At 41.1% G+C, this 25,866-nt stretch overlaps 1 protein-coding gene across 2 annotated transcripts; it reads left to right on the forward strand.

Moving 5' to 3' along the window:
* Nucleotides 1–5,035: 5,035 nt before the first annotated feature.
* Nucleotides 5,036–25,699, forward strand: LOC115131552 (protein disulfide-isomerase A3-like). Of its 2 annotated transcripts, XM_029663353.2 has the most exons (13): nt 5,037–5,329; nt 8,056–8,134; nt 12,006–12,123; nt 12,198–12,305; nt 15,852–15,981; nt 16,192–16,305; nt 16,657–16,782; nt 19,652–19,834; nt 20,083–20,191; nt 21,986–22,114; nt 22,908–22,987; nt 23,125–23,182; nt 24,217–25,699. In XM_029663353.2, the coding sequence occupies exons 1-13, from the start codon at nt 5,169–5,171 to the stop codon at nt 24,304–24,306; spliced, it is 1,485 nt and encodes a 494-aa protein (XP_029519213.2). In that variant the 5' UTR covers nt 5,037–5,168; the 3' UTR covers nt 24,307–25,699. The 2 variants fall into 2 exon arrangements, with proteins under 2 accessions (XP_064876542.1, XP_029519213.2); XM_065020470.1 differs by lacking the exons at nt 22,908–22,987; nt 23,125–23,182; nt 24,217–25,699 and adding an exon at nt 21,387–21,528 and having other exon boundaries at nt 5,036–5,329; nt 21,986–22,063.
* The last annotated feature ends 167 nt before the right edge of the window (nt 25,700–25,866 follow it).

Below are 25,866 nucleotides of genomic sequence, written 5' to 3' on the forward strand. Positions count from 1 at the left end.
TACGAATTTGTTCTTAACTGACTTGCCTAGTTAAATAAAGGTAAAATAAAATAAACTGGAACGTAGTGACTGTACAGTAACATGATATAAATTACGTCAGAGCCCAGGCTCTGAGCTTCACAGCGCTGCCATTCTGAACTTTGACAAGACGTTGCCCCCATCCCTCTCGCTAATTGGGCGACTTTTGAACATATTTTTGTTGTCTGCGGGAGGGAAATACTGTAAAGTTAAGAGGACACAATACATTTTGAAAGATGAGACGTTGAGGATTATAATAACTACCGCTTTGATGTCACACAAGCAAGCCAAACAAAAGTGCACTTCACATTTCCATATCATAAATCTAATTTCATAAACAGTGTCAACGTTTTTGAATACTATGTTTTATGTACAGTTACAGAAGGGCACGTTTGTCTATTGTGAAGAAAATTTACTGCAGAACAAACACCTGAATGCGCTCATGACTCCTTTCTTTGCGCACCAAAATTAAACGGTTTGGTCAGAATTGCCTTGTGAAAGCCTAACACTGTAAGATCGTATTTTATAACTTACCTAGTCTAGTTATGTTGGCAATAGAACAAGCTTTCAAATGATGCCCACCTGACCGAGAATGCAATTTATGTTGAGACGTTTTTGGATTGTGTAAAAAAAACAATAGTTGTGTGATGGTTGGGGATGCAGGGTTATATTCCAAACAAAGTAACAGGTGTGCATGCTCTTGTTCTTCAACGGCACTGGTATGATAGCTGAATTGTGACCATGCTTATGCATTTTCTATTTCTTCTATAAGAAACATTTCAGTTTAGCCCTATCCATATAGGCCAACTGCCACGAGTGTTACGGTTAAGGACCTTTCGCATGTGTTGTATCTCTTACATTTTCCACATCACCACAATATATAATGCTACTGACACTGAAATAATATTATATGAAAGTAGCATGAGTAAAGTACATGTCAAAAGTTGATTCTTCCTTTTTTAGAATCACACTCAGGTGAATATTGAGAATTAGTTCAGATACTGTACTTGTTAATGTGATTGTTAATTAATACGTGTGAGTTGTAGACATGTTTTCTAATGTTATCAGAGTTGTTTAAAAGCATATGAATCTAATACTAAAGTAGAATGGGGGTAAGTTCAAAACAGTTCATATACACACACCACTTCACTTTCACACTACAGCTGTAATAGCAAGCTACATCACCAACATCTTCAGACCACACCACTTCACTTTCAAACTACAGCTGTAATCGCTAGCTACATCACCAACATCTTCAGACCACACCACTTCACTTTCACACTACAGCTGTAATAGCAAGCTACATCACCAACATCTTCAGACCACACCACTTCACTTTCACAAACTACAGCTGTAATAGCTAGCTACATCACCAACATATTCAGACCCCACCACTTCACTTTCACAAACTACAGCTGTAATAGCTAGCTACATCACCAACATCTTCAGACCCCACCACTTCACTAACACAAACTACAGCTGTAATAGCTAGCTACATCACCAACATCTTCAGACCCCACCACTTCACTAACACAAACTACAGCTGTAATAGCAAGCTACATCACCAACATCTTCAGACCACACCACTTCACTTTCACACTACAGCTGTAATAGCAAGCTACATCACCAACATCTTCAGACCACACCACTTCACTTTCACAAACTACAGCTGTAATAGCAAGCTACATCACCAACATATTCAGACCCCACCACTTCACTTTCACAAACTACAGCTGTAATAGCAAGCTACATCACCAACATATTCAGACCACACCACTTCACTTTCACAAACTACAGCTGTAATAGCAAGCTACATCACCAACATCTTCAGACCACACGACTTCACTTTCAAACTACAGCTGTAATCGCTAGCTACATCACCAACATATTCAGACCCCACCACTTCACTTTCAAACTACAGCTGTAATCGCTAGCTACATCACCAACATATTCAGACCCCACCACTCATGCATCACAAACTACAACACAACGAGTGTGTCATTTATAAAATGTAGACATATCCTATTTACATTTGTCAAATCTAACAAAATCTATATGAACGAACACCATTCCTAATACCACGGAACAAATGTAAAAAGTCTTCTGTAATCAATATGTATAGATTCATCCATGGTTAGATGGTTTAATGAACTCCTTTTTAAAGGTTTTAATGACGTTGTAACAATGTCTGCAACAAGGCCCGTTACTAGTTTTCCGTCTGTTTAGGTGTCAGATTTTATTGTCAATATGAGCTATGCAGCGGTATACAGTATTTATTCTTATTTATGAACATTCTTATTTAAACAAATGTTTTATTTTGGTGAGGTACTATAAACATTTTTAATGTAAGAACATTCTACATTTTCAGCTACGTCATGTAGAACTAGAGTTTCGGGAAAACAGCATGCATAACATGTACTTGTCGGTTGTTTTGCTCTAGGATGTCCACAGGCCTCGACTCGTCTGAAGGTCCCATGGTATCAGTTGAAAAAAATGTATGGTACATGACCGTACATGACCAGTACATGTACTGTAGTTTGGTACTACAGTACATGACCTAAACTATGTTGACACCTGCTCATTGAACATATCATTCCAAAATCATGGGTATTAATATGGAGTTGTTCCCCCCCCTTTGCTGCTATAACAGCCTCCACTCTTCTGGGAAGGCTTTCCACTAGATGTTGGAACATTTCTGCTGGGATTTGCTTCCATTTAGCCACAACAGCATTAGTGAAGTCGGGCACTTATGTTGGGTGATTAGGCCTGGCTCGCAGTAGGCGTTCCAATTCATCCCAAAGATGTTTGATCGGGTTGAGGTCAGGGCTCTGTGCAGGACCATCAAGTTCTTCAACACAGACCTCAACAAACCATTTATGTTTGCACCTCGCTTTGTGCATGGCCCAATGTCATGCTGAAACAGGGAAGGGCCTTACTCAAACTGTATGCTGTAGCGTTAAAAATGTCCCTTCACTGGAACTAAGGGGTCTAGATAGAAACATGAAAAACAGCCCCAGGCCATTACTTCTCCTCCATCAAACTCTAAAGTTGCCACTATGCATTCGGCAGGTAGTGTTCTCCTGGCATCCGCCAAACTCAGATTTGTCAGTCGGACTGCCAGAAGTTGAAGCATGATTCATCACCCAGAGAACCCGTTTCCACTGCTCCAGAGTACAATGGTGGCGAGCTTTACGCCACTTCAGCCGACGCTTGGCATTGCGCATAGTGATCTTAGCCTTGTGTGCGGCTGCTCGGCCATGGAAACCCATTTCGTGAAGCTCCTGACGAAAAGTTATTGTGCTGATGTTCTTCCAGTGGCAGTTTGGAACTCAGTAGTGAGTGTTGCAACCAAGGACGGACGTTTTTTTACGCGCTACAGCACTCGGCACATGGTCAACAATGATGGTGCGGACTTCATTAGGCTTCATTAGACACAACAGTTCCCTGCCGTCTGCCTCCCTTTCTCTGATGCCCACCTCTTTGACTGGGCCCATGCCTACCTCTTTGACGCGGCCTATGCCCATCTCTTTGACCTCTGATGGGGCCCATGCCCACCTCTCTGACGGGCCCCTTGTCCACGAGCTCTTTGATGTCTTCCTCTCCCTTGCTGTCTATCCTGCTCCATGTCTTCCTCTCCCTTGCTGTCTATCCTGCTCCATGTCTTCCTCTCCCTTGCTGTCTATCCTGCTCCATGTCTTCCTCTCCCTTGCTGTCTATTCTGCTCCATGTCTTCCTCTCACTTGCTGTCTATCCTGCTCCATGTCTTCCTCTCCCTTGCTGTCTATCCTGCTCCATGTCTTCCTCTCCCTTGCTGTCTATCCTGATCCATGTCTTCCTCTCCCTTGCTGTCTATCCTGCTCCATGTCTTCCTCTCCCTTGCTGTCTATCCTGCTCCATGTCTTCCTCTCCCTTGATGTCTGTCCTGCTCCATGTTGAAAGAAATTGCAAGTGTTCACACACACCCTTTTTATATAGTGACCAATTGTGATGACCACGATGTGAAATCAATTAGCAATAACTGTGATCATGTATCATACCTATAACTTAGATGTTTATACTTTACAAACACATTTTATTTATGTAGTTCTCTATCCATATAGTAAACAAACTAGTTTAAAATCTATAGGTTTACCAAACGGTTAAGTAATTAACCATTAAAAGCAGTTGGATTAAGTGATGGTCAAATGTATTTAAGCAAATTAGAAGATAATCATATGAATACATATTGTGAGCATTGCATTGTGAAAGGCAATTACTTTATATGAAAGGTATTTCTAGATGAAACACTTCGGTTTGGTGAAAAAGTAACTGATTTTGTGTGTAATTAGTCAATTGAAAATGTGCTTAACGTTTTGAAAAAAATAGCCTTTTTGATGATCTGTATTGAGTTTGGTACTAAGAGTTTTGACATTTTACCACATACTTGTGAAAATAGTACCAAAGCGATTAAAAAAAACTAAATACAATTTCCTGATATTTCTTACTATATCTCTCAGATATAGAACAGATACTTCAGAAAATACTAACCAATCACATAAACCCCCACCATGTCACCATAGGCCCCAATACAATAACCCCTTGATCACCCCACCAAAACCTTTGACAACATGTCTGCACACAGAAATTAGGACCCCTCCTCACATCCACGATCCTGTAATCAGAACAATGGGTGTGATGTGCACTTCACAAGTTTTTTCTATAATTTATAGTGAAATAATTATTTGTTTGATATTTGAACGTGATATTTCCATGGCCATGTCATATACCATCTGTTTTGAGATCGGTATCCCCCCTCAAAAGTCACAAGTGTAGCATTGATCTGGGATTATACCCCGGACACCTCTCTGAAGAAAGCAAACGCCTTGATGATTAGCTACTGTCCTGTATGGTAGGCTAGGGATGTACTATGATTGACGTCGAAGTGGACCAATGTACTACTTACATGGCATCAATGTATGTCCTCCTCGACCAATGACAAGGTAATTTCCCGGCATATTCTCTTTATATCCCACCTCTCAATTGTCTACTCTATCGCGTTTTCCCGGAGAGGAGCCGGCAGGTGACAGTGAGGGTCTTCTTTACAGCATAGGTGCCATTTTATGTTTCTGTATTTAATTTGAAGATTTTGTTCACTTGAAGTATTTAGAAATATGGCTTCCTTTTTGTCGGTCATCCCTCCTTTCTTGTTATCGGTTCTCATATTTTCTGGAGCGGTAGTCGCACAGGGTGATGTGCTCGAGTTAGGGGACGCAGATTTCGATTACCTGGCAGCGGAGCACAATACCATGCTAGTGAAATTCTACGCTCCATGGTGAGAGAAAATACAAATGAAACATTATTTTATGTCAATCCATTGTAATTTCTACACATGTAATGTCATTTTAGGCAAATATCTAATGATAGTGACTTATCGGCTAGGCAACTGTCCAAGATATGTTACGTTAGTCAGCCATCAGCTAATGTTAGCTAGCTACAGTAGTTAAATTCTCAGTATCGGCCATCATCTGCCAAACTGTTGGCAACTAGCTTGCAGTTGGCCATATTTGCAAATAGTATTTGAGCAGTGGCCGTGGGTAAAATCACTGGGAAGTCGAGCCCCCCCCCCAAAAAAAATGTACAACCTGTTGTGACAATTGCGTTTGTTTGCTCCATAAACCTGGTTAGTTCCGAGACAAGAAGACGCAGTGGCAAAATAAATTCAACCACACCTTTTGTTTTATCACAAAACCGGATAGCAACCTCTGTCCAGTGAAGTCTACAAAGCATATTGCATGTAGAGTATCATACAGTTATATGACCTACAGCATGGCCGAGCAAGTTAATATTTCCGACATTTTCGGACAACCAAACAACTAACGTTATTGATTTAGAACCACACAGTTACCGCAAGTCGCAAAGAAAACAGGAGCTGCCCCCACTATTAGAGCGCCGTTTCAACTTCAACATATCATCTCTGCTTAGTCTAATACAGTGACATCTAAAAGATACCAAAAACGATTTAGTCTCTTCAACATTAGCTAAATATGACATGGCTGTCTATGGTTCTGATTTCTGTGTGCGTTCGATTGGTAGAGATCTGCTAATGCCATCCTCCTTTTTTGTTGGCTAAACGTGATCACTTTATCATACAGTACACACTTATTTTTTTGTTTTCCTACTAGGCTACCTGTCTAAAATGCTTGCTCGCTAGCCTAACTTCCATTCATGGGCAACGTTAGCTAGCCTAGTTAACATGAACCTTATACATTTAGCTCAGTGGATCTCCATCCATGGCTAATTTAGAAAAGTTGCCAATTTTAAGTTGAGCTCGCTCAGTTTAGCTCAATGCTGATTGGCAAATTTGTCCTCTTTTTTTGTCAAGGGGAGGCCAGATGCTTGATGGCTTCTGTTGGGGTTCAGTTTCCTTGTTCCTTGTCAATCATTGGCTCATTGGTGAAATTAGCATTATAACAATATCTTTAATTAAATCATTCAAAACCTTTATTAATGCAATTGCAGACCAGAAGTTGACAACAGGAACATAAACACATGTTTCCAAGTAAGTTCTGCATCAAAGAAAAGGTCCCATGTTATTTTATTAAACCCGAAGTCCAGCCCTAGTGATGTCACTGCCTACATCATTATCTTTTACTCATGAGACCAAAACCATGCCTACTCAACACTAAAACTCTTATTTATGTAACTATGTAAAAGCTGAGCAGTAAATGTTCACATTGATTTATAGTGGAATGTCTGACTAATCTCATCTTTTACACTCCCCTGCAGAGTTCTGTCTTCACAGTCACACATTTCTCAGAGGGGTCTCTTTTATAAAAGGCAAAGACCAGAAAACAACTATGGAACAATACTAAACCTCTATAAGGAATATATTGTTTATCTGTAGTCTATGACCCTATAAATGTAAGGAGGGCGGGGTCTTATAACCCCCCCCCCCCTCCCTTCTATTAATAGAGGAATTCTAAATTCCTTTGTATTTTATTGCCAAAACCAATTTCACACTCATTTCTATTCATTAATGAGGTGTAAGTTCATTAATTATGCATGAAGTAGATCGAGACCAGTCTTAAAAGCCAGGTAAAGAGCGTTTAATTCCAGAGAGTACTGAAGCATACACATTTTTCCACAGGTTATAAACTGAACATGACATCATCAGTTTCCCACGATAGCCCCGTTGTTTTTTGTTTAGGTCCGGAGATGCTTTCTACTCCCTCATAAACCAGACATTACAATCTGTCTAAAAGATATACTTTTCTCCCACCAATGGAACATAATCCAAACATTCTTATCTGGTCTGAAAAGCTATATCTTCCTCTCCCCCTTAAACTTCCCAAGGTAGAGAAGTTCGTTTCTGCTTACATTTTCAGTAACAGCTTAACCAAGAACTCATAATAGTTTTAGAATAAATGGTTCTAATCAATAATGTATACATAATTGATCATTTCAAATATAATTTCCTCTATCACATAAGCATAATCAATTATTATAATACATCAAACATTTGGTACAACCCCTATCATGACCCCTAGGTGAACCTCTAACACTTCCCTTGCCTTTAATGCTACAGGCGGCAACAATGTCATACTTGTTTGGACCAGACATAATCAGATGGCCTACACATAGAGAGACAGAGTGGTGCTGTTTCAATCGCTCGGATGCTTTCTCCTGTGCGATACATTCAGCCTCTTGCAAATTTAAGGAAAATTATGAAACACAGAGAGACGATAGATAAATTATTTTACGTTTTATTTATTTTTTATTTGTATGTTTTTTTGGGGGGAAGCCTGGCTTCCCTTGGCATCCATGAATACACTTCACTGTATTTGAGGCTGAGCTATTGATATTATTCTTCAAAATTGGCTTACCTTGGTGAGGAAGATTTCTTTTATTAAACCCCAATTTGCTTATGCCTTTTACAGGTATAACGCATTTCTACCCACACATAACTATGTTATCAATTGCATTGCCTGTTTCTTGATTCTGATTCTGTTCCTTGTGTTATATCTACCTTAATCTGCAGTATGTTTATTTGCTCTTCAGGTGTGGACATTGTAAGAAACTAGCCCCAGATTTTGAGACCGCAGCCACTCGACTGAAGGGGACAGTTCCACTTGCTAAGGTACTTATGAATGCATAACAAAATGACCAGGTGTTTGAACTCTTGCCGTCATCCAGGGTTACACAATGTTAATTGGTAGTTGCATGCCCTGCATGGCCCACTCTCACTGCACCGGCATAGTGTAAACTTTGTTTACAGAATGACAGCACAAACCATCATTCTGTTACCAAATTTGCATCTGACCTGTTCCTCAAGTGTTTTTGTAGTGCCTCCCGAGTGGCGCAGTAGTCTAAGGCACTGCATCGTAGTGCTAGCTGTGCCACTGGAGATTCTGGGTTCGAGCCCAGGCTCTGTCGCAGCCGGCCGCAACTGACAGGCCCATGGGGCGGCGCTCAATTGGCCCAGCGTCGTCCGGGTTAGGGAGGGTTTTGCCGGCAGGGATATCCTTGTCTCATCACGCACTAGCGACTCCTGTGGTGGGCCGGATGCAGTACGTGCTGAAACGGTTGCCAGGTGTCAAGAAGCAGTGCGGCTTGGTTGGGTTGTGTTTAGTTTCGGAGGACGCATGGCTCTCGACATTCGCCTCTCCTGAGACTGTACAGGAGTTGCAGATTAGGCAAGACTGTAACTACTACCAATTGGATACCATGGAATTGGGGAGATAAAAGGGGTGAAAAATACCACACAAAAAAGTGTTTTTGTAAAATTCTCTGTGGAAGTTAAGTGTACCTTGTGCATAGATTTGTATGGTTTATTTAACTTCGCAAATAATTGTTTTTGTTTGGCATACATTTTAAAGTACAACATCTGAGTCTCAGCATCACTCTAACTGTGGAATTGCCCATAACCCATGGGATATGGGTCACGTTGTATAAATGATTGGAAACAGGCACAGGAATACGTAAATGGGGGTTTTAATTAGATTTATAAAAATAAAAAAACAACATTTTTTTAACCTTTTTATTTATTTGTAATAATGACAATTAAACAATAATGAATGAACACTTATTTTAACTTAATATAATACATCAATAGAATCAATTTAGCCTCAAGTAAATAATGAAACATGTTCAATTTGGTTTAAATAATGCAAAAACAAAGTTTTGGAGAAGAAAGTAAAAGTGCAATATGTGCTATGTAAGAAAGCTAACGTTTCAGTTCCTTGCTCAGAACATGAGAACATATGAAAGCTGATGGTTCCTTTGAAATGATTCAGCCCCCTTAAGTTAATGCTTTGTAGCACCACCGGTGACGTACAGTAGACCTCCGGAACCGGTGCATGGAATCAGCAACGGTATGGGGGGGATCCGTGACAATTTGAGGTGAAACGGCAATTTTACTTTGTTAGGGTTGGGCGATATGGCCTGAAAATCACAACACTTTTCTTTCAAACTTATGGGCAATTCATGATATACAGTGCTTTCGGAAAGTATTCAGACCTTGATTTTTTTTCTCCACATCTTTGTTCCATTACAGCCTTATTCTAAAATTCAATAGTTCCCCCTCATCAATCCACACACAATACTGCATAATGACAAAGCAAAAACAGTTTTTTAGAAATGTTAGCTAATTTGTTTAAAAAAATGTAAACTGGAAATATTTACATAAGTATTCAGACCCTTTACCCAGTACTTTGTTGAAGCACTTTTGGCAGCGATTACAGCATTGTCATCTTTGGAATGACGCTACAAACTTGGCACACCTGTATTTGGGGAGTTTCTCCCATTCTTCTCTGCAGATCCTCTCAAGCTCTGTCAGGTTGGATGGGAAGCATTGCTGCACAGCTATTTTCAGGTCCCTCCAGAGATGTCCGATAGGGTTCAAGTCTGGGCTCTGGTTGGGCCACTCAAAGACATTCAAAGACTTGTCCTGAAGCCACTCCTGCATTGTCTTGGCTGTGTGCTTAGGATCATTGTCCTGTTGGAAGGTGAACCTTTGCCCCAGTCTGAGGTCCTGAGTGCTCTGGAGCAGGTTTTCATCAAGGATCTCTCTGTACTTTGCTCTGTTCATCTTTTCCTTGATCCTGACTAGTTCCCCAGTCCCTACCGCTGAAAAACATCCCTACAGCATGATGCTGCCACCACCATTCTTCACCGTAGGGATGGTGCCAGGTTTCCTCCAGGCGTGACGCTTGGCATTCAGGCAAAAGAGTTCCATCTTGGTTTCATCAGACCAGAGAATCTTGTTTCTTATGGTCTGAGCGTTTATGGGCCTTTTGGCAAATTCCAAGCAGGCTGTCATGTGTATTTTACTGAAAAATGGCCTTTTTTTCTTACAAGTTTAACTAGAACCATGCATAATGCACATTCACTACTGATGGGTTCTGACTTGTTGGTTCTGCCTTCTGACTTATTCAGGTCACTGAGGGAGAGAGGGGAATGTATAACGCTTACATTCTGTCAGGATATGTTATTGTTAGCCATAAGGGATCCTATGAGAGGAGAAGAGAGTCTGGTACAGGTCAACATGACAGCCGTGAGTTGGGGGAGGAGTGAGGAATTTGGGCAAAGGCCAGGTTAGATGAAGTGAGGAAGAACATATATCACTAATGTTCTAGATGGCAACAGAACAACAATTGGCTGTTCAGATGTGTGAGGAGGGGCTCAGCATAGGAGAAAGGGTTCAATACCTGTGCTTGTGTGAATATGTTCTTTGTCTTATGCAGCTATATGACCCCATGGGTGAATACACTTGGTTTAAGATTTACTAAGCCTCCGTCAGTGTTTTACTCTTTATTTAGAACCTAACACTTTTAATGACAAACTTCTTGTAGCAGGCATTAGGCTTTAGAAAATTCACACGGGTCTCATCAACAATCTCTCAAGCCCACGTGCTAGTGATTAGCCAGCTAATCTTTATATTTCAAGTTTAGCCAACTTGGATCTTTTTGCTAGCTAACAAGGTTGAACACCCTTCTGTCCGTCTCCAACTGTTTGAACAGCATGTTAGCCTGTCCACTTTGTTCAGGTGTTGATCAAGTGGCCTACCTTATTTCTCAGATTGAGAATGAGGGGTCCATTCCTTATATAATTGTGTTTTATGCTATGAAACATGTATAAAACAAAGACGAGACAGCTAGTATAACAGTCTTTGGCAAAAATGCTGCTAGAGGTACGCGGGTACCCCCATTGTCGCGCACAACAAACTGAGCATTCATTTTCCAGAATCAATGTTCATTGATACTCTCGTTTTAGTAATGTCTGTTCTGTGTGCAATTTGAGTATTTGAGACATAAAAAGGGTATCGTTAGAGAAGTTGACTTCTCCTCTATTACAGTAATGTCACAATGTGTTTTAGTGTCCATATGACCCATTCTGTTGGACCAAAACTCAAATGTAAATAGCTTGACATAGAGGAAGATGTGATCTCATCTTGGTTGGAGTGAGGGGCAGGGGGATGGGCTTGGTGTGTGTGTGTAAACCGTAGAGGAAGAGACGAAGCGATAGGTTTCACTCTCGATAAAATCTGTCCAAAATAAGGCCAATGCGTTTCCATGGGCTTATTTTGGACCTAAGCTTGTCGCCTGCCTTCCCGCCTTTGGGACAACTACTCCCATTGTTAGGGCGGAGACGTGCATCTTGTCATTATATACTGATCTCTGGTGTAAATGGGAAGGTTCACACTGTACAGAGGGGCGAATGAGACGAGACCAAAAATACAACATGAGAACAAGCAGACATAAAATCTTTAACAAAATACAGGCATTTGGAATATCGTGCAAAAACATAAATGAGAATTAATCGATATATTGCTCAGCCCTACTTTATATTGCCTCTATCATCTCCATTTCATTATCTTTCTCCCTACTTTTCTCACAAATGTAGCTTTCTATCATATCATATGTTTCTATCCCTTTCTCTCTCCTCTTGCATTCCCTCTTTTCTCTCTCTACCTCCCTCCTTCCCTATCATCTCAATCTCTCACCCCTCAGGTGGACTGCACAGCGAGCCCAGACACATGTGGGCGTTTTGGGGTCACAGGGTACCCCACGCTCAAGATCTTCAGAAACGGAGAAGATGCCTCGTCCTATGACGGGCCACGCTCCGCAGGTGTGTGGTTTGAATGTTGTTAGAGTACACTAATCATGTTAGGCCTACTAATTAATTTGTCTGCATACACACAGATGGCATTGTCCACTTCATGAAGAAGCAGGCTGGACCCAACTCTGTTACCCTGCGCAGGGAAGCAGATCTCGAGGCCTTTGTCAACCACTTTGACGCCAGTGTAGTGGGTAAGTCGTCCTCTCGAAGAGGATAGTTACCTGGATTTAACTGGTCAGTTTTTTATGTTAAGAGCGGGTGTTCTTAATGTTTTGTGTACTCTGTGTATATGCATTAGAGCTGGGCAATATGGCTTAAAAATCATATCTCGAGATGAGACCAAAAAGACATGAGAACAAGCGGACATAAACTCATAAAAATACAAAAAAGATTATTGCGATAGAGGTATTTGGAATATTGCACAAAACATCAATTCAAATGAATCGAATTCATTCAATATATAGCCCAGACCTAATATGCATATTCGTCTCTATTTCAGCACCAACTGGTAGATTTAAAATACTCTGATCTTGTAGGTAAAAAAATAAAAATAATTTAACAAGGCAAGTCAGATAAGAACAAACTCTTATTTACAATGACGGCCTACTCCGGCCAAACCTGGATGACGCTGGGCCAAAGATGGGTCTCCCAATCACAGCCGGGTGCGATACAGCCTGGATTAGGGGTTTACAAAATGTTTTGGCCCACGACTCCATTTTGATATCAGAAAATTCTCTCTACCCAAACGTGTGAAATGATGTAATTAACAGATTTTTACTTTATTTGGGGCGATGGCAGTCAATTGCAAATTAGTCTGACATAATGTCTCTTATCTCAACACCACTAATGAGATGGGTGTACTTGATGCATGTCGCGTCGGAGCTTGTCAAAGTCAGGGTTCATGGTCGACAGTGCGCACCTCATCTCTGCTGTCACATCCAACCTGGATCAATATTTGGTTTTAAATGCAGACGAGAACACAGAATCCAGCATCACACAGATATGAGCTGGCAAAGGGTAGCCTACAATGAGTTTTATGGTGCTTTCAAGACAACTGGGAACTCTGAAAAATATGAGGTCCACTTTGGGTTGGAAATTGGAGCTCTAGAAAGAGGCCTGAGTTCCCGAGTTGGATGACCGTTGAAAACTATTTTTCCCAGTCTGAGCTCATTTATTTCCGGAGTTCCCAGTTGTCTTGAACGCACTGAAGTCAGAAGACATTGATTTCAGAGTTCAAAGTTCCTCTGCAGTGACCCGTGAATCCATTTGGTCACATGAAAAGCTTGATCAGCTGTTCGATTTCATTTACTGGCATATCAACTGAGCCAGGATCACAGTCAAACGGATTGTGCGGGACACTCGTGTGAGACACTTACTGATGCTGTCCTGTTATTTTCTTCAGAAAATCAACCAAGTTCATTCTGAATGACAACAGTTCCTCTCTCAATGTGAAAAATCTTTCCAACACTCCCCCCTCGATAACCACCAAGCCTCGGTGTGTGATCGAACATTGTCATGCTCTGATCCCATATCTCCACATAGTTTTGCGAACAGGCGTGCGCACAGTGGATATGTTTTGATGTAGTTTACATTTGAAGTTACCTGCGGGGTATACCGTATCGAGTTCTGTGCTAAGCTCTTTTGCCGCCAGTTGCTTTCAGTGTATCATAAAATGCCTCCATATGACAGACACATTTATAACTAGAGGGCAGAGGCCTGCCTGCCATCCTGTGATAGATGGAGCCCCATCTCTGCAAAAGCCCACCATTTGAATCCCATATGGAATCAGTTTTTTTGTCAATATAGCCAGGCAGCACACTGAACATCGCCTATGTTGTTTTATGCTCGGGAATCGTGAGACAACAATATATCCTCGCGAATAGCATCCCCCGACTTGTATCGCGAACAAAAGTCCATGAATGGGCATCTTGGCCCTCACAGTTAACGGCCGTTTGGAGAGCACATTGTTTACACCATATCAATTGCTGCCAGTAATATCAAAGTCTCTGCAAGTGTGTGGTTTCATAGCGTAGCCATTTATTGTGAGAATGATTTCAAGTTCAACCTGTTCCAATGATCTAAGATTGCTCACGTTGAATTTTATCTTTTAGATTTGAATAATTGTCATTTAGAATGTATTTTTTTTAAATTATTTATAGAACAATAGTCCTATAAATCTACCCTTACTAATGGAATTGTATGACAACGGTCCAGTTCGTTGTGAACCGTGCTCCAGGTTTAACCTGCTGTGTGTGTGGTCGGAGTTCCATAATCATTTAAATATGCTACATGTCCCAAATTATTGCTCAACATTAGCCTAATATGATCCCCTAATGCTAGCGACCCTCAGGAACAACTACACAGGCGTGAAAGAAAGGTAAACGGTAAGAAAGAGAAACGGAATGAGATGGTGCAAAATGTCAGCTACAAATTGAAGAAAACAAACACTGAAGTGGCAGTTCTAAATGTTTGTGTTTAATACTGATGGTGGCTGCCGACAGTGGCTAATATTAAACATGATACAAATTGTCAAATGAAACCAGTCATATGCTTCCGTATGACTGGTTTCATATTCGTCTCTAGGGATCATAAGGAAAAATAATCTAAAACATGTGTATTTACAATCTTCTCCAAATGGATTGATTACTCATTTACCTAGCTCTTATCTGTAGCTCTTATCCATTTACAAATTACAGTGCATGGAGAATGCTGTCGGGGGGAAAATGAAAGTAGAACCGGTAAATTCGCTCAACCTTATTCATGGTTTCCTCGCGTGTAACGGTGGTGGAATTATGAGGGAATAAAGTCCAGGTCAGAATACGGTGTATCTGTACACTCCTTCATTACTTAGATCTCCACCCCGAACAAATAGCAGGTGAATAGCATGCTATTCTCATGCTTACATTCAAGTTCAGAATACGCATAGAGAGAAAAGTGCATAAAAAGGGAATTCCATTCCATTTACCTCGTTTAACCCTGGTTAGAATTGGCTGCCATGTATATAATAGTGTGGATAATAATCTACCTCATAGTGTGGAAATGTGTTTATAAAACAAAGGAAAATCACGTGTTTTACTGCACCTTTTTCTCCCATGGCTGCAACTCCCCAATGGGGCAGGGTAGCCTAGTGATTAGAGCGTTGGACTAGTAACCGAAAGGTTGCAAGTTCAAATCCCCGAGCTGACAAGGTACAAATCTGTCGTTCTGCCCCTGAACAGGCAGTTAACCCACTGTTCCTAGGCCGTCATTGAAAATAAGAATTTGTTCTTAACTGACTTGCCTAGTTAAAAAAATATATATTTTTTTTTTAAAATGGGCTCGGGAGGTGAAGGTCGAGTCATGCCCACTGCCTGCCACAAGTAGTCGCTAGAGCGCAATGAGCCAAGTAAAACCCCCCGTGGCCAAACCCTTCCCTAACCCGAACGAAGCTGGGCCAATTGTGCGCCGCGCTATGGGACTCCAGGGTTGTGATACAGCCCTGGATCGAACCAGGGTCTGTAGTGACGCCTCTAGCACTGCGATGCAGTGCCTTAGACCGCTGCGCCACTCAGGAGCCCCCTGCTCTGCCCCTTTAACTGGCTCCCTGAATCTGTACGTTTCACATTGGTTATAAATGATTTCATGTCCACTGCTCTGAAAAGCTTGTGAGAGGTGAATACAACATGGTGGAAGCCAACACACTCGATGTGTTGGAGAGGGCTAATGTACTTTCTCTCCATACTTCTCTCTTCCCTCAGGATTTTTTTCTGGGCCTGACAGTGGTCAGCTGGCAGAGTTTCTGAAGGCGGTCAGCGTCATGAGGGAGCACTTCCGCTTCGCCCACACCATCGACATGACCCTGGGCCTCAAACACTGGGTGGACACTGAGTGAGAGCAAGGGAGAGGGAGGATAGGGTAGAGCGAGGGAGGGATAGGGATAGAATGGGAAGAAGTGAGCGTGATCAAGATAACCCTGTAGAGTTCAATCAGGTTTCTTAGTGCTGGGCTAGAACAAAATTGTGTACATCCAGGAATGGATTGAGAAACACTGCTATGGTGTGACCAAACGACTACATTATTTTCCCCGTGTCTCTCCAGGCGTGTTCTGCTGTTCAGACCCCCAAGACTGAGCAGTAAGTTTGAGGAGAGCGTACTTCGCTTCACTGAGACGATCACCACCCACACACTGCGGCGCTTCATCAGAGACAACATGTAAGACTACTGCTCCCCTCTGTCTACTCTTCATCTACTCCAATGTCTGTGTTACTTTAATGTCTCTTTTTTTCTGCATCTCTTTCTAACACTTTCTCCCTATCATATCCCTATTCGTCTTTTCATTTACATTTTTTTTTTTACAGGTTAGTCATTTAGCTGACTCTTTTCTCCAGAGCGACTTACAGGAGCAATTCGGGTTAATTGCCTTGCTCAAGGGCACATTGAGAAATGTGTCACCTAGTCGGCTTGAGGATTCGAATCAGCAACCTTTCGGTTACTGGCCGAACGCTTTTAACCTCTAACTCTACTTGACTATCTAACATTGTTGGTCTCCCTTTTTACTGTCAGTTTCGGAATGTGCCCCCATCTGACCAATGAGAACAGAGATAAGCTGAAGGGGCAGGACTTGTTGACTGCGTACTATGATTTGGACTACCTGCAGAACCCCAAAGGCACCAACTATTGGAGGAACAGGTTGGTACCATAACACTTTAAACCAGTGATTCTCAATTAATGTGTCACGAGTGTCGAAGTAAAAAAAAAAAATAGACTCACCCCCCCCCAAAAAAAAATCTACGTTTTTTTATATATAGAGCTACTAGCAGTGCTATTTAGCCGATTTGGTTGATTTTGCGGTCGGGCTCAAACCAGTGAGTTTACCGATATTCTTCATCAAGAATATGTTGAATGGAATTATTTACAATGAAAGGGTGGGAATATTGTCATATAATTACTACATTTATTGTCAATCTAGCTACAAAAAAAAGTTTTACAGATTGCATTTCATTAAAAAAAATTGCAATGTGAATATTGGGTCCCGACAACCTGGTTCAATTTTGGTTTTTGAGGCAAAACCTGTTGAGAACCTGTTAGTGGAATTTCTAAATTCCTGTATGTTTTATAGCCAAAACCAAATTCGCACTCATTTCTAATTCATTAATGAGTTGTAAGTTCATTAATTATGCATGAAGTAGATTGAGACCAGTCTTAAAAGCCAAAGGTAACAGCGTTTATTTCAAGAGAGCACTGCCACATACACATATTTCCACAGGTTATAAACTGAAAATGACGTCAGCGTTTTCTAAACGTTCCATCTATTTCACTAGTAGAGGGGCCCTCTAGCTCTCGAGCCTTCGCGTTATCAGCACGAAGTCAAGGCCAGTCAGTATAAATCAACATTCTAGACAATCTGGAGATGGGCCGTTACCGCCACCTGGAGATTTGTACAACTGAATGAATTAAGGAATAGACCTTCATTGTTACTAAACTCCTGACTACATTATATACAATTGGGAAAGGGAGGGAGCAAGAGAGAAATTCACATGTACAGTACATTATAGCATTTGGACTAGTCAGTTCTGATTGGAATGTATACATAATTAGTAATTTCAACCATAATTTCCTCTAACAGAACCACTGCTTTAAAACACTCAAATTAGATAACCCACAATTAAACTAAACATTGTATTTTATTTCAGTTCTGTTTTTCATTTGTTACTGAAATCCTATTTGGTACATTTTTGCTAATTTATAAAAAACGCAATATACCATTTACATAAGTATTCAGACCCTTTACTCAGTACTTTGTTGAAGCACCTTTGGCAGTGATTACAGCCTTGAGTCTTCTTGGGTATGACGCTACAAGCTTGGCACACCTGTATTTGGGGAGTTTCTCCCATTCTTCTCTAGATCCTCTCAAGCTAAGGGTGGATGGGGAGTGTTTCTGCACAGCTATTTTCAGGTCTCTCCAGAGATGTCCGATCGGATTCAAGTCCGGGCTCTGGCTGGGCAAATCAAGGACTTGTCCTGATGCCACTCCTGCGTTGTCTTGGCTGTATGCTTAGGATCGTTGTCCTGTTGGAAGGTGAACCTTCGCCCCAGTCTGAGGTCTTGAGTGCTCTGGAGCAGATCTCTCTGTATTTTGCTCCGTTCATCTTTGCTTCGATCCTGACTAGTCTCCCAGTCCCTGCCACTGAAAAACATCCCCACAGCATGATGCCGCTCCCCATGCTTCACCGTAGGGATGGTGCCTGGTTTCCTCCAGACATGACGCTTGGCAATCAGACCAGAGAGTCTTGTTTGCCTTTTGGCAAAGACCAAGCGGGCTGTCATGTGCCTTTTACTGAGGAGTGGCTTCTGTCTGGCCACTCTATCATAAAGGCCTGATTGGTGGAGTGCTGCAGAGATATTTGTCCTTCTGGAAGATTCTCCCATCTCCACAGAAGAACTCTGGAGCTCTGTCAGTGACCATTGGGTTCTTAGTCACCTCCCTGACCAAGGCCATTCTCCCCCATTTGCTCAGTTTGGCTGGGCAGCCAGTTCTAGGAAGAGTCTTTGTGGTTCCAAACTTCTTCCATTTAAGAATGATGGAGGCCACTGTGTTCTTGGGGACCTTCAATGTTGCAGAAATGTTTTGGTACCCTTCCCCGGATCTGTGCCTCAACACAATCCTGTCTCGGAGCTCTACGGACAATTTCTTCGACCTCATTCCTTGGTTTTTGCTATGTCAACTGTGGGACCTAATATAGACAGGTGTGTGCCTTTCCTAATCATGCCCAATCAATTGAATTTACCACAGGTGGACTCCAATCAGGTTGTAGAAACATCTCAAGGATGATCAATAGAAACAGGATACACCTGCTCTCAATTTTGTGTCTCATAGCAAAGGGTCTGAATACTTATGTAAATAAGGTATTTCTGTTTTTTAAAATGTTTAATACATTTGAAAACATTTCTACCAACCTGTTTTCACTTTGTCATTATGGGGTGTTGTGTGTAGATTGATGATTTAAAATAAAATAAAAAAGAAGCATTTTTTTTAAATATGGCTGCAACGTAACAACATGTGGAAAAAGTGAAGGGTTCTGAATACTTTCCGAAGGCACTGTATTATTTCCTGTGGCGGTCCTCACGAGAGCAATTTTCATCATAGCGCTTGATGGTTTTTGCAAATAAAGAAAAACCCTTGAATGAGTAGGTGTGTCCAAACTTTTGACTGGTACTGTATCTCTTATGTGTTAACTCAAAATAACACAGCGACTAGGTTCCAGTTTAACAACGTTTACTTCACCGTATTACCACAGTACATAGTTGCCATCACACTCAGGCCAGGTCCATCTCCAGTGAGACTCCTGCGCAGGTGTATAAATAATAGAAATATAGGGATACTTAAAACATGAACTTAACATCATGTATGTATATTCACTTAGATTATTTATTTTGATTTAGATCTTATCATTCAAACAATACATGTAATATCTGAGCCCCAAATATTGTATACGAGGTGGTATATTAAGTCACTTGCCATTATTATTGTTTAATGTCTTTCATTCTCTCTCCTCAGGGTGATGAAGGTGGGTTCTCAGTTTGTGTCCCAGGGCCTGAGTTTTGCCGTGGCCAATCGCAGGGACTTTGTGGATGAGCTGGAGGAGGAGTTTGGTCTGGGGGCGTCGGACGGAGGAGATCTACCCTTCGTGACCATCAGAACACAACAGGGATTCAAGTACACCATGAGGGAGGAGTTCACGTGAGTTCCAGGCATAGAACCTCAACTAAGTCCTAACTTCTGAGCTCTACCACATATAACCCTACTACCCTAATTTTAACCATGAGAACATGGTTGTGAGTTACAGAAATATCAGACCCCTATCCACAGACAATCTCTCATCCTTACCCAAACTCGAACTATCATCTAACATTAACCCTTATCAAAGAGGGCGATGTGGGTTGGATAATGCCATTGGTTCAACAATAAATAATTATTCTATTTAACAGGCGAGATGGGAAGTCCCTGGAAAGATTCCTGGAGGATTACTTTGCTGGACGACTAAAACGTTACATCAAGTCGGAGCCCATCCCTGAGAAAAACAAAGGCCCCGTCAAGGTGTGTGTGTGTATTTCTATGTTATTATTCAATACTCAATCACAGTACATTTGTGTTTCTGATTTTGTTAATTCTCAAGTCAATTCACACATGTACGGCTGAAGTCGCAAGTTTACATGCCTCTTAGTCAAATACATTTAAACTCAGTTTTTCACAATTCCTGACATTTTAATCCTAGTAAAAATTCCCTGTCTTAGGTCAGTTAGGATCACCACTTTATTTTAAGAATGTGAAATGTCAGAATAATAGTACAGTGATTTATTTCAGCTTTTATTTCTTTCATCACATTCCCAGTGGGTCAGAAGTTTACATACACTCAATTAGTATTTGGTAGCATTGCCTTTAAATTGTTTAACTTGGGTCAAACATTTCGGGTAGCCTTCCACAAGCTTTCCACAATAAATTAGGTGAATTTTGGCCCATTTTTCCTGACAGAGCTGGTGTAACTGAGTCTAGGTCTGTAGGCCTCCTTGCTCGCACACGCTTTTTCAGTTCTGCCCACACATTTTCTATGGGATTGAGGTCAGGGCTTTGTGATGGCCACTGCAATACCTTGACTTTGTTGTTGTCCTTAAGCCATTTTGCCACAACTTTGGAAGTATGCTTGGAGTCATTGTCCATTTGGAAGACCCATTTGCGACCAAACTTTAACTTCCTGACTGATGTCTTGAGATGTTGCTTCAATATATCCACATAATTTTCCACCCTCATGATGCCATCTATTTTGTGAAGTGCACCAGTCCCTCCTGCAGCAAAGCACCCCCACAACATGATGCTGCCACTCCCGTGCTTCACGGTTGGGAAGGTGTTTTTCAGCAAGCCTCTCCCTTTTTCCTCCAAACATAAGGATGGCCATTATGGCCAAACAGTTCTATTTTTGTTTCATCAGACCAGAGGACATTTCTCCAAAAAGTATGATCTTTGTCCCCATGTGCAATTGCAAACCTTGCTGAGCGGCCTTTCATTTTATGTCGATATAGGACTCGTTTTACTGTGGATATAGATACTTTTGTACCTGTTTCCTCTAGCATCTTCACCATCTTTACCAGGTCCTTTGCTGTTGTTCTATAATTGATTTGCACTTTTTGCACCAAAGTACGTTCATCTCTAGGAGACAGAACACGCCTCCTTCCTGAGCTGTATGACGGCTGTGTGGTCCCATGGTGTTTATTCTTGCGAACTATTGTTTATACAGATGAACGTGGTACCTTCAGGCGTTTGGAAATTGCTCCCAAGGATGAACCAGACTTGTGGAGGTCTCCAATTGTTTTCTGAGGTCTTGGCTGATTTCTTTTGATTTTCCCATGATGTCAAGTAAAGAGGCACTGAGTTTGAAGGTAGGCCTTGAAATACACATCCACAGGTACACCTCCAATTGACTCAAATGACATCAATTAGCCTATAGCTTCTAAAGCCATGCCATCATTTTCTGGAATTTTCCAAGCTGTTTAAAGGCACAGTCAACTTAGTGTATGTAAACTTCTGACCCACTAGAATTGTGATACAGTGAATGATAAGTGAAATAATCTGTCTGTAAACAATTGTTGGAAAAATGACTTGTGTCATGCACAACTATCTACTTTGTGTCATGCACAAAGTAGATAGTTTGTTAACCAGACATTTTTGGTTGAAAAACGAGTTTTAATGACTCCAACCTAAGTGTATGTAAACTTCCGACATCAACTGTAAGTAAGCATTTCACGGAAACGGTCGACACCTGTTGTATTCGGCGCATGTGACAAATAGTTTGATTTGAATTATTTTCTCTGGGTTTGTGTGTGCGCCCTCTCGCAGGTAGTGGTAGCGGAGTCATTTGAGGAGATTGTCAATGACCCGGAGAAGGACGTGCTGATTGAGTTCTATGCCCCCTGGTGTGGTCACTGTAAGAGCCTGGAGCCCAAGTACAAGGAGTTGGCAGAACAGGTGAGCAAGACTACACACGCACTCATACAGACTCACCAATGCCACATTTAAATGATTTTAAAACGGTTAAATTCTGGAACAAAATATATATTTTTTATTTACTGCCCCCGTTCACGATTTATGGCTTTCCTCAGAACATTTGTGGGCCATTGAAAATTGTAATATGTCAAATTAAGGAAAGAGCTAAATCCAAGTTACGCCCTTTGTTCTCACTGAGTACGTTTATATGCACAGTACTAATTCAATATTAAACTGATTCTGGCAGTAGGCAGATCATGCAAAAGTCATGTAAACACCTTACTCTGCTTATCTTCATCGGCGTCAGGTCAAAATCGAAGTAAGCATACGCCGATTAAAACACCTGGTTTTCTGAGCAATCTTTCTAATTATTTGAACATGTAAACACCTTAATCGGTATTCCAGCGGTGTATTTAATCTGCACCGGTAGCGCAAGCCTCCCTCTTTAGTTTGGAACAACCACATTTCTGTGTCTTAGAAAAAGTTTTCGCATGCAAACGAAATATATTATATATCCGAACTCAGAATCAAATATACTTCCCAAAAATAACACTGTGGTAGAACGTTTATTTTGATTGCAGATTTTGTGCGTTTATCAATATCCGATCAGGGGGCCTGATTTCAGATGTGTCCATGTAAAAAGGATTATTAGGGAAATCGTTCTTCTTGTGAAGCATATAAAGGTTTCAATCAAACTATTATATTAGTCGGACTAGCCACATTATTGTGTGCATGCAACCCTAGTCATTGGTTGATTCTCCTGTTTTCTTCTCAGCTCTACTCTGATCCTAATATTGTAATTGCCAAGATGGACGCCACAGCCAATGATGTTCCACAAGGCTTTGATGTGCAAGGGTGAGACGTCACATTTCATCACCTGGTTGTCCTTTCCCTTCTATCAGGACTCACTTATCTTTCCATTTATTTTTCCCATGTTTCTGGTCATTCATTCATTGTGTTTCTCTCTCTCTCTCGCTTCTATTGTTCTGTAGGTTTCCCACCATCTACTTTGCTCAGGCAGGCAAGAAGGACCAGCCCAAGCGATATGAGGTGAAGTGCCCTTACACTGTTAATACCATTTTACACAAGCAGACACAAACTAGTCATATACCAGTGTTTCCTCTATATTCAGTTAGCAGCAACCTGCCACTCCAAAAAAATTATATATAGAGATTATATACAAAAGTATGTGGACAACCCTTCAAATTAGTGAATTTGGCTATTTCAGCCACAGACATGCAATCTCCATAGACAAACATTGGCAGTAGAATGGCCTTACTCAGTGATTTTCAACGTGCACCGTCATATGATGCCACCTTTCCAACAAGTCAGTTCGTTAAACTTCTGCCCTGCTAGAGCTGCCCCGATCAACTGTAAGTGATTTTGTTGTGAAGTGGAAACGTCTAGGAGCAACAACAGCTCAGCCGCAAAGTGGTAGGCCACACAAGCTCACAGAACGGGACAGCCGAGTGCTGAAGCGCATAGTGTGTAAAAATCATCTGTTCTTGGTTTCAGCACACACTACCCCATCTAACACCTTTGGGATGAATTGGAACACCGACTGTGAGCCAGGCCTAATTGCCGAAAATTAGTGCCCGACCTCACGAATGCTCTTGTAACTGAATAGAAGCAAGTCCCCGCAGCAATGTTCCAACATCTAGTGGAAAGACTTCCAATAATAGTGGAGGCTGTTATAGCAACAAAGGGGGACCAATTCCGTATTAATGCTGATGATTTTGGAATGAGATGTTCAACAAGCAGGGGTCCACATACTTTTGGTCATGTAGTGTATATATTTCTGCCAAGATGTGCTTATAAAGGGATAGTGTCAGATTGACGTTTTCTACTTACCCAGAGGGAAATTAACTCATGGGTACAATTTTTATGTCTATGCGTGCAGTTTGAAGGAAGTTGCTAACTAGCGTTAGCGCAATGACTAGAAGCAATGGCTTGCGAAACTACTTCTCCTGCTACCTTTGCCACCACTGCTGAAAAATGTCCTAGGGGAAACTGCATGTATTGATGTATGAAAGATTTTATGTTTGGTTACAAAGGGAGCTTACAATGTTTTCCTCTAATTCCAGGGAGCCCATGAAGTGAAGGACTTCATCAAGTACTTGAAGAGAGAATCCTCACACGTTCCTGTTGTCAGCGGAGTGAGAGAAGACCTGTGAACAGAAGTAAGGCGATGGCAGGGGTGTATTATGGAAAATGTAGCTTGAGACCCCTGGAATTACGGTTGTGGATACTCACAACTTCTGCTAAGATTCTTTATTTCTGATGAAATGACACTCCAAAAACCTACATCTACCCACAATAATTTTGTTCCATGAAACAATAGTTTTGAAAGTCACACAATTAATTGACTCTCTAGGAACAGAGCCCCTTGTAATTGTTCAGGAGGAGAAATAACATTTCTACAGAGGAAGAGAGAACAAAGATTGAGGACTGCGAACCTCTAATGTCAAGTGACTTGGAAGGGAGATGAGGCTGATTGTCTTGGCATGAGACTGAACCAAACCTTCCCAATTTACTTTCATTAAAGGACAAAATCAAAATGAATATCAACGGCATCAACTCACCAAAGAGCAGTTTGGTGCAGGTTTGTCATGCATCAAATACCATGAAATGAATGGACGTTGTATAATGACACTGTAATAACACCTATTTGTTTCTAGGTCTTGACTTACCACCTGTATGTCAGAACTATAGGTCTTCTTCACCACTATAAGCCATACCATCCATTCCACCAATGATAACCCATCAACACCCCTAGATTGGCAGCTAATATTGAGCACTCTTTTGCATTGGCATTTCACAAAGCAGGAGCAAGGAGGTGGTGGTCAGCTAACCTTGCTTGTGTAAAATAGTCTGAAATAGCTTCATATTAACTAGTTCCAAAAGGTACCCACTGGTCTTTTTATGTGTACTTGAGCTACAGAGTTGGTGTCATTCCACACAGCACCAACAACCAACCAACCGCTCACCACCTATCTGCCTACTGACTGCATACAAAACCCAAAACATCCCCACCCATTCTCCTTTTTTTTTGTCCATGCAAATATCAAATTAACAATTTTGGAAATACTGCAAAGGCAATATTCAGATTAGTGGAAAAAATGACAAGTAGCCACCATGGTCTCCTTGAAAACAAATGTTTTCATTTTATGTTTTTGAATATTCTGTTTTTTATTTGTTTCTATCATTATATGCCATTTTCCCCAGATTTTTTTTTAGAGCAAGTAACTTCTGAAAGGCATGTACAATGTTTGGATTTGACTATGAAGGCCAGATGTGTGTTATTTATCATATTTATTATATAGTATAGGCAATACAGTAATTCACTTTCTGTGTACTGTACATAATGTGTGAACATATTTGCAATCTTAATTGTCTCTTTTTTGACAGAGCCTTTTGATTTATTGATGTACATTTTATTTGTTGCAAGAGTTTGGCACTCAGAGGACCCATTATCCTTAGTTTATGTTTGATCTGCTAAGAAATGTTTGTCTTTGGATTTTTCTCACTTAAGATGATGAAACCATTTAATAAAATTACTGACTTCGATGTGTCTGACTTTTTTCTCGCTAATAGTCCGACTGTTCGAATCTTATCGGGCCTTGTCGGGTATCCTTGCATTTCAGAAAGGGTCTAGCCAATGTTGGATTACTGTATATGGATTTGCTTGGTTTTTAGTACAGGTCAATGAATGTACAGGGTGTGTCTCACAATGA

This window comes from Oncorhynchus nerka, linkage group LG7 (genome assembly GCF_034236695.1).
Source record: "Oncorhynchus nerka isolate Pitt River linkage group LG7, Oner_Uvic_2.0, whole genome shotgun sequence".
NCBI classification, from domain to species: Eukaryota; Metazoa; Chordata; class Actinopteri; order Salmoniformes; family Salmonidae; genus Oncorhynchus; species Oncorhynchus nerka.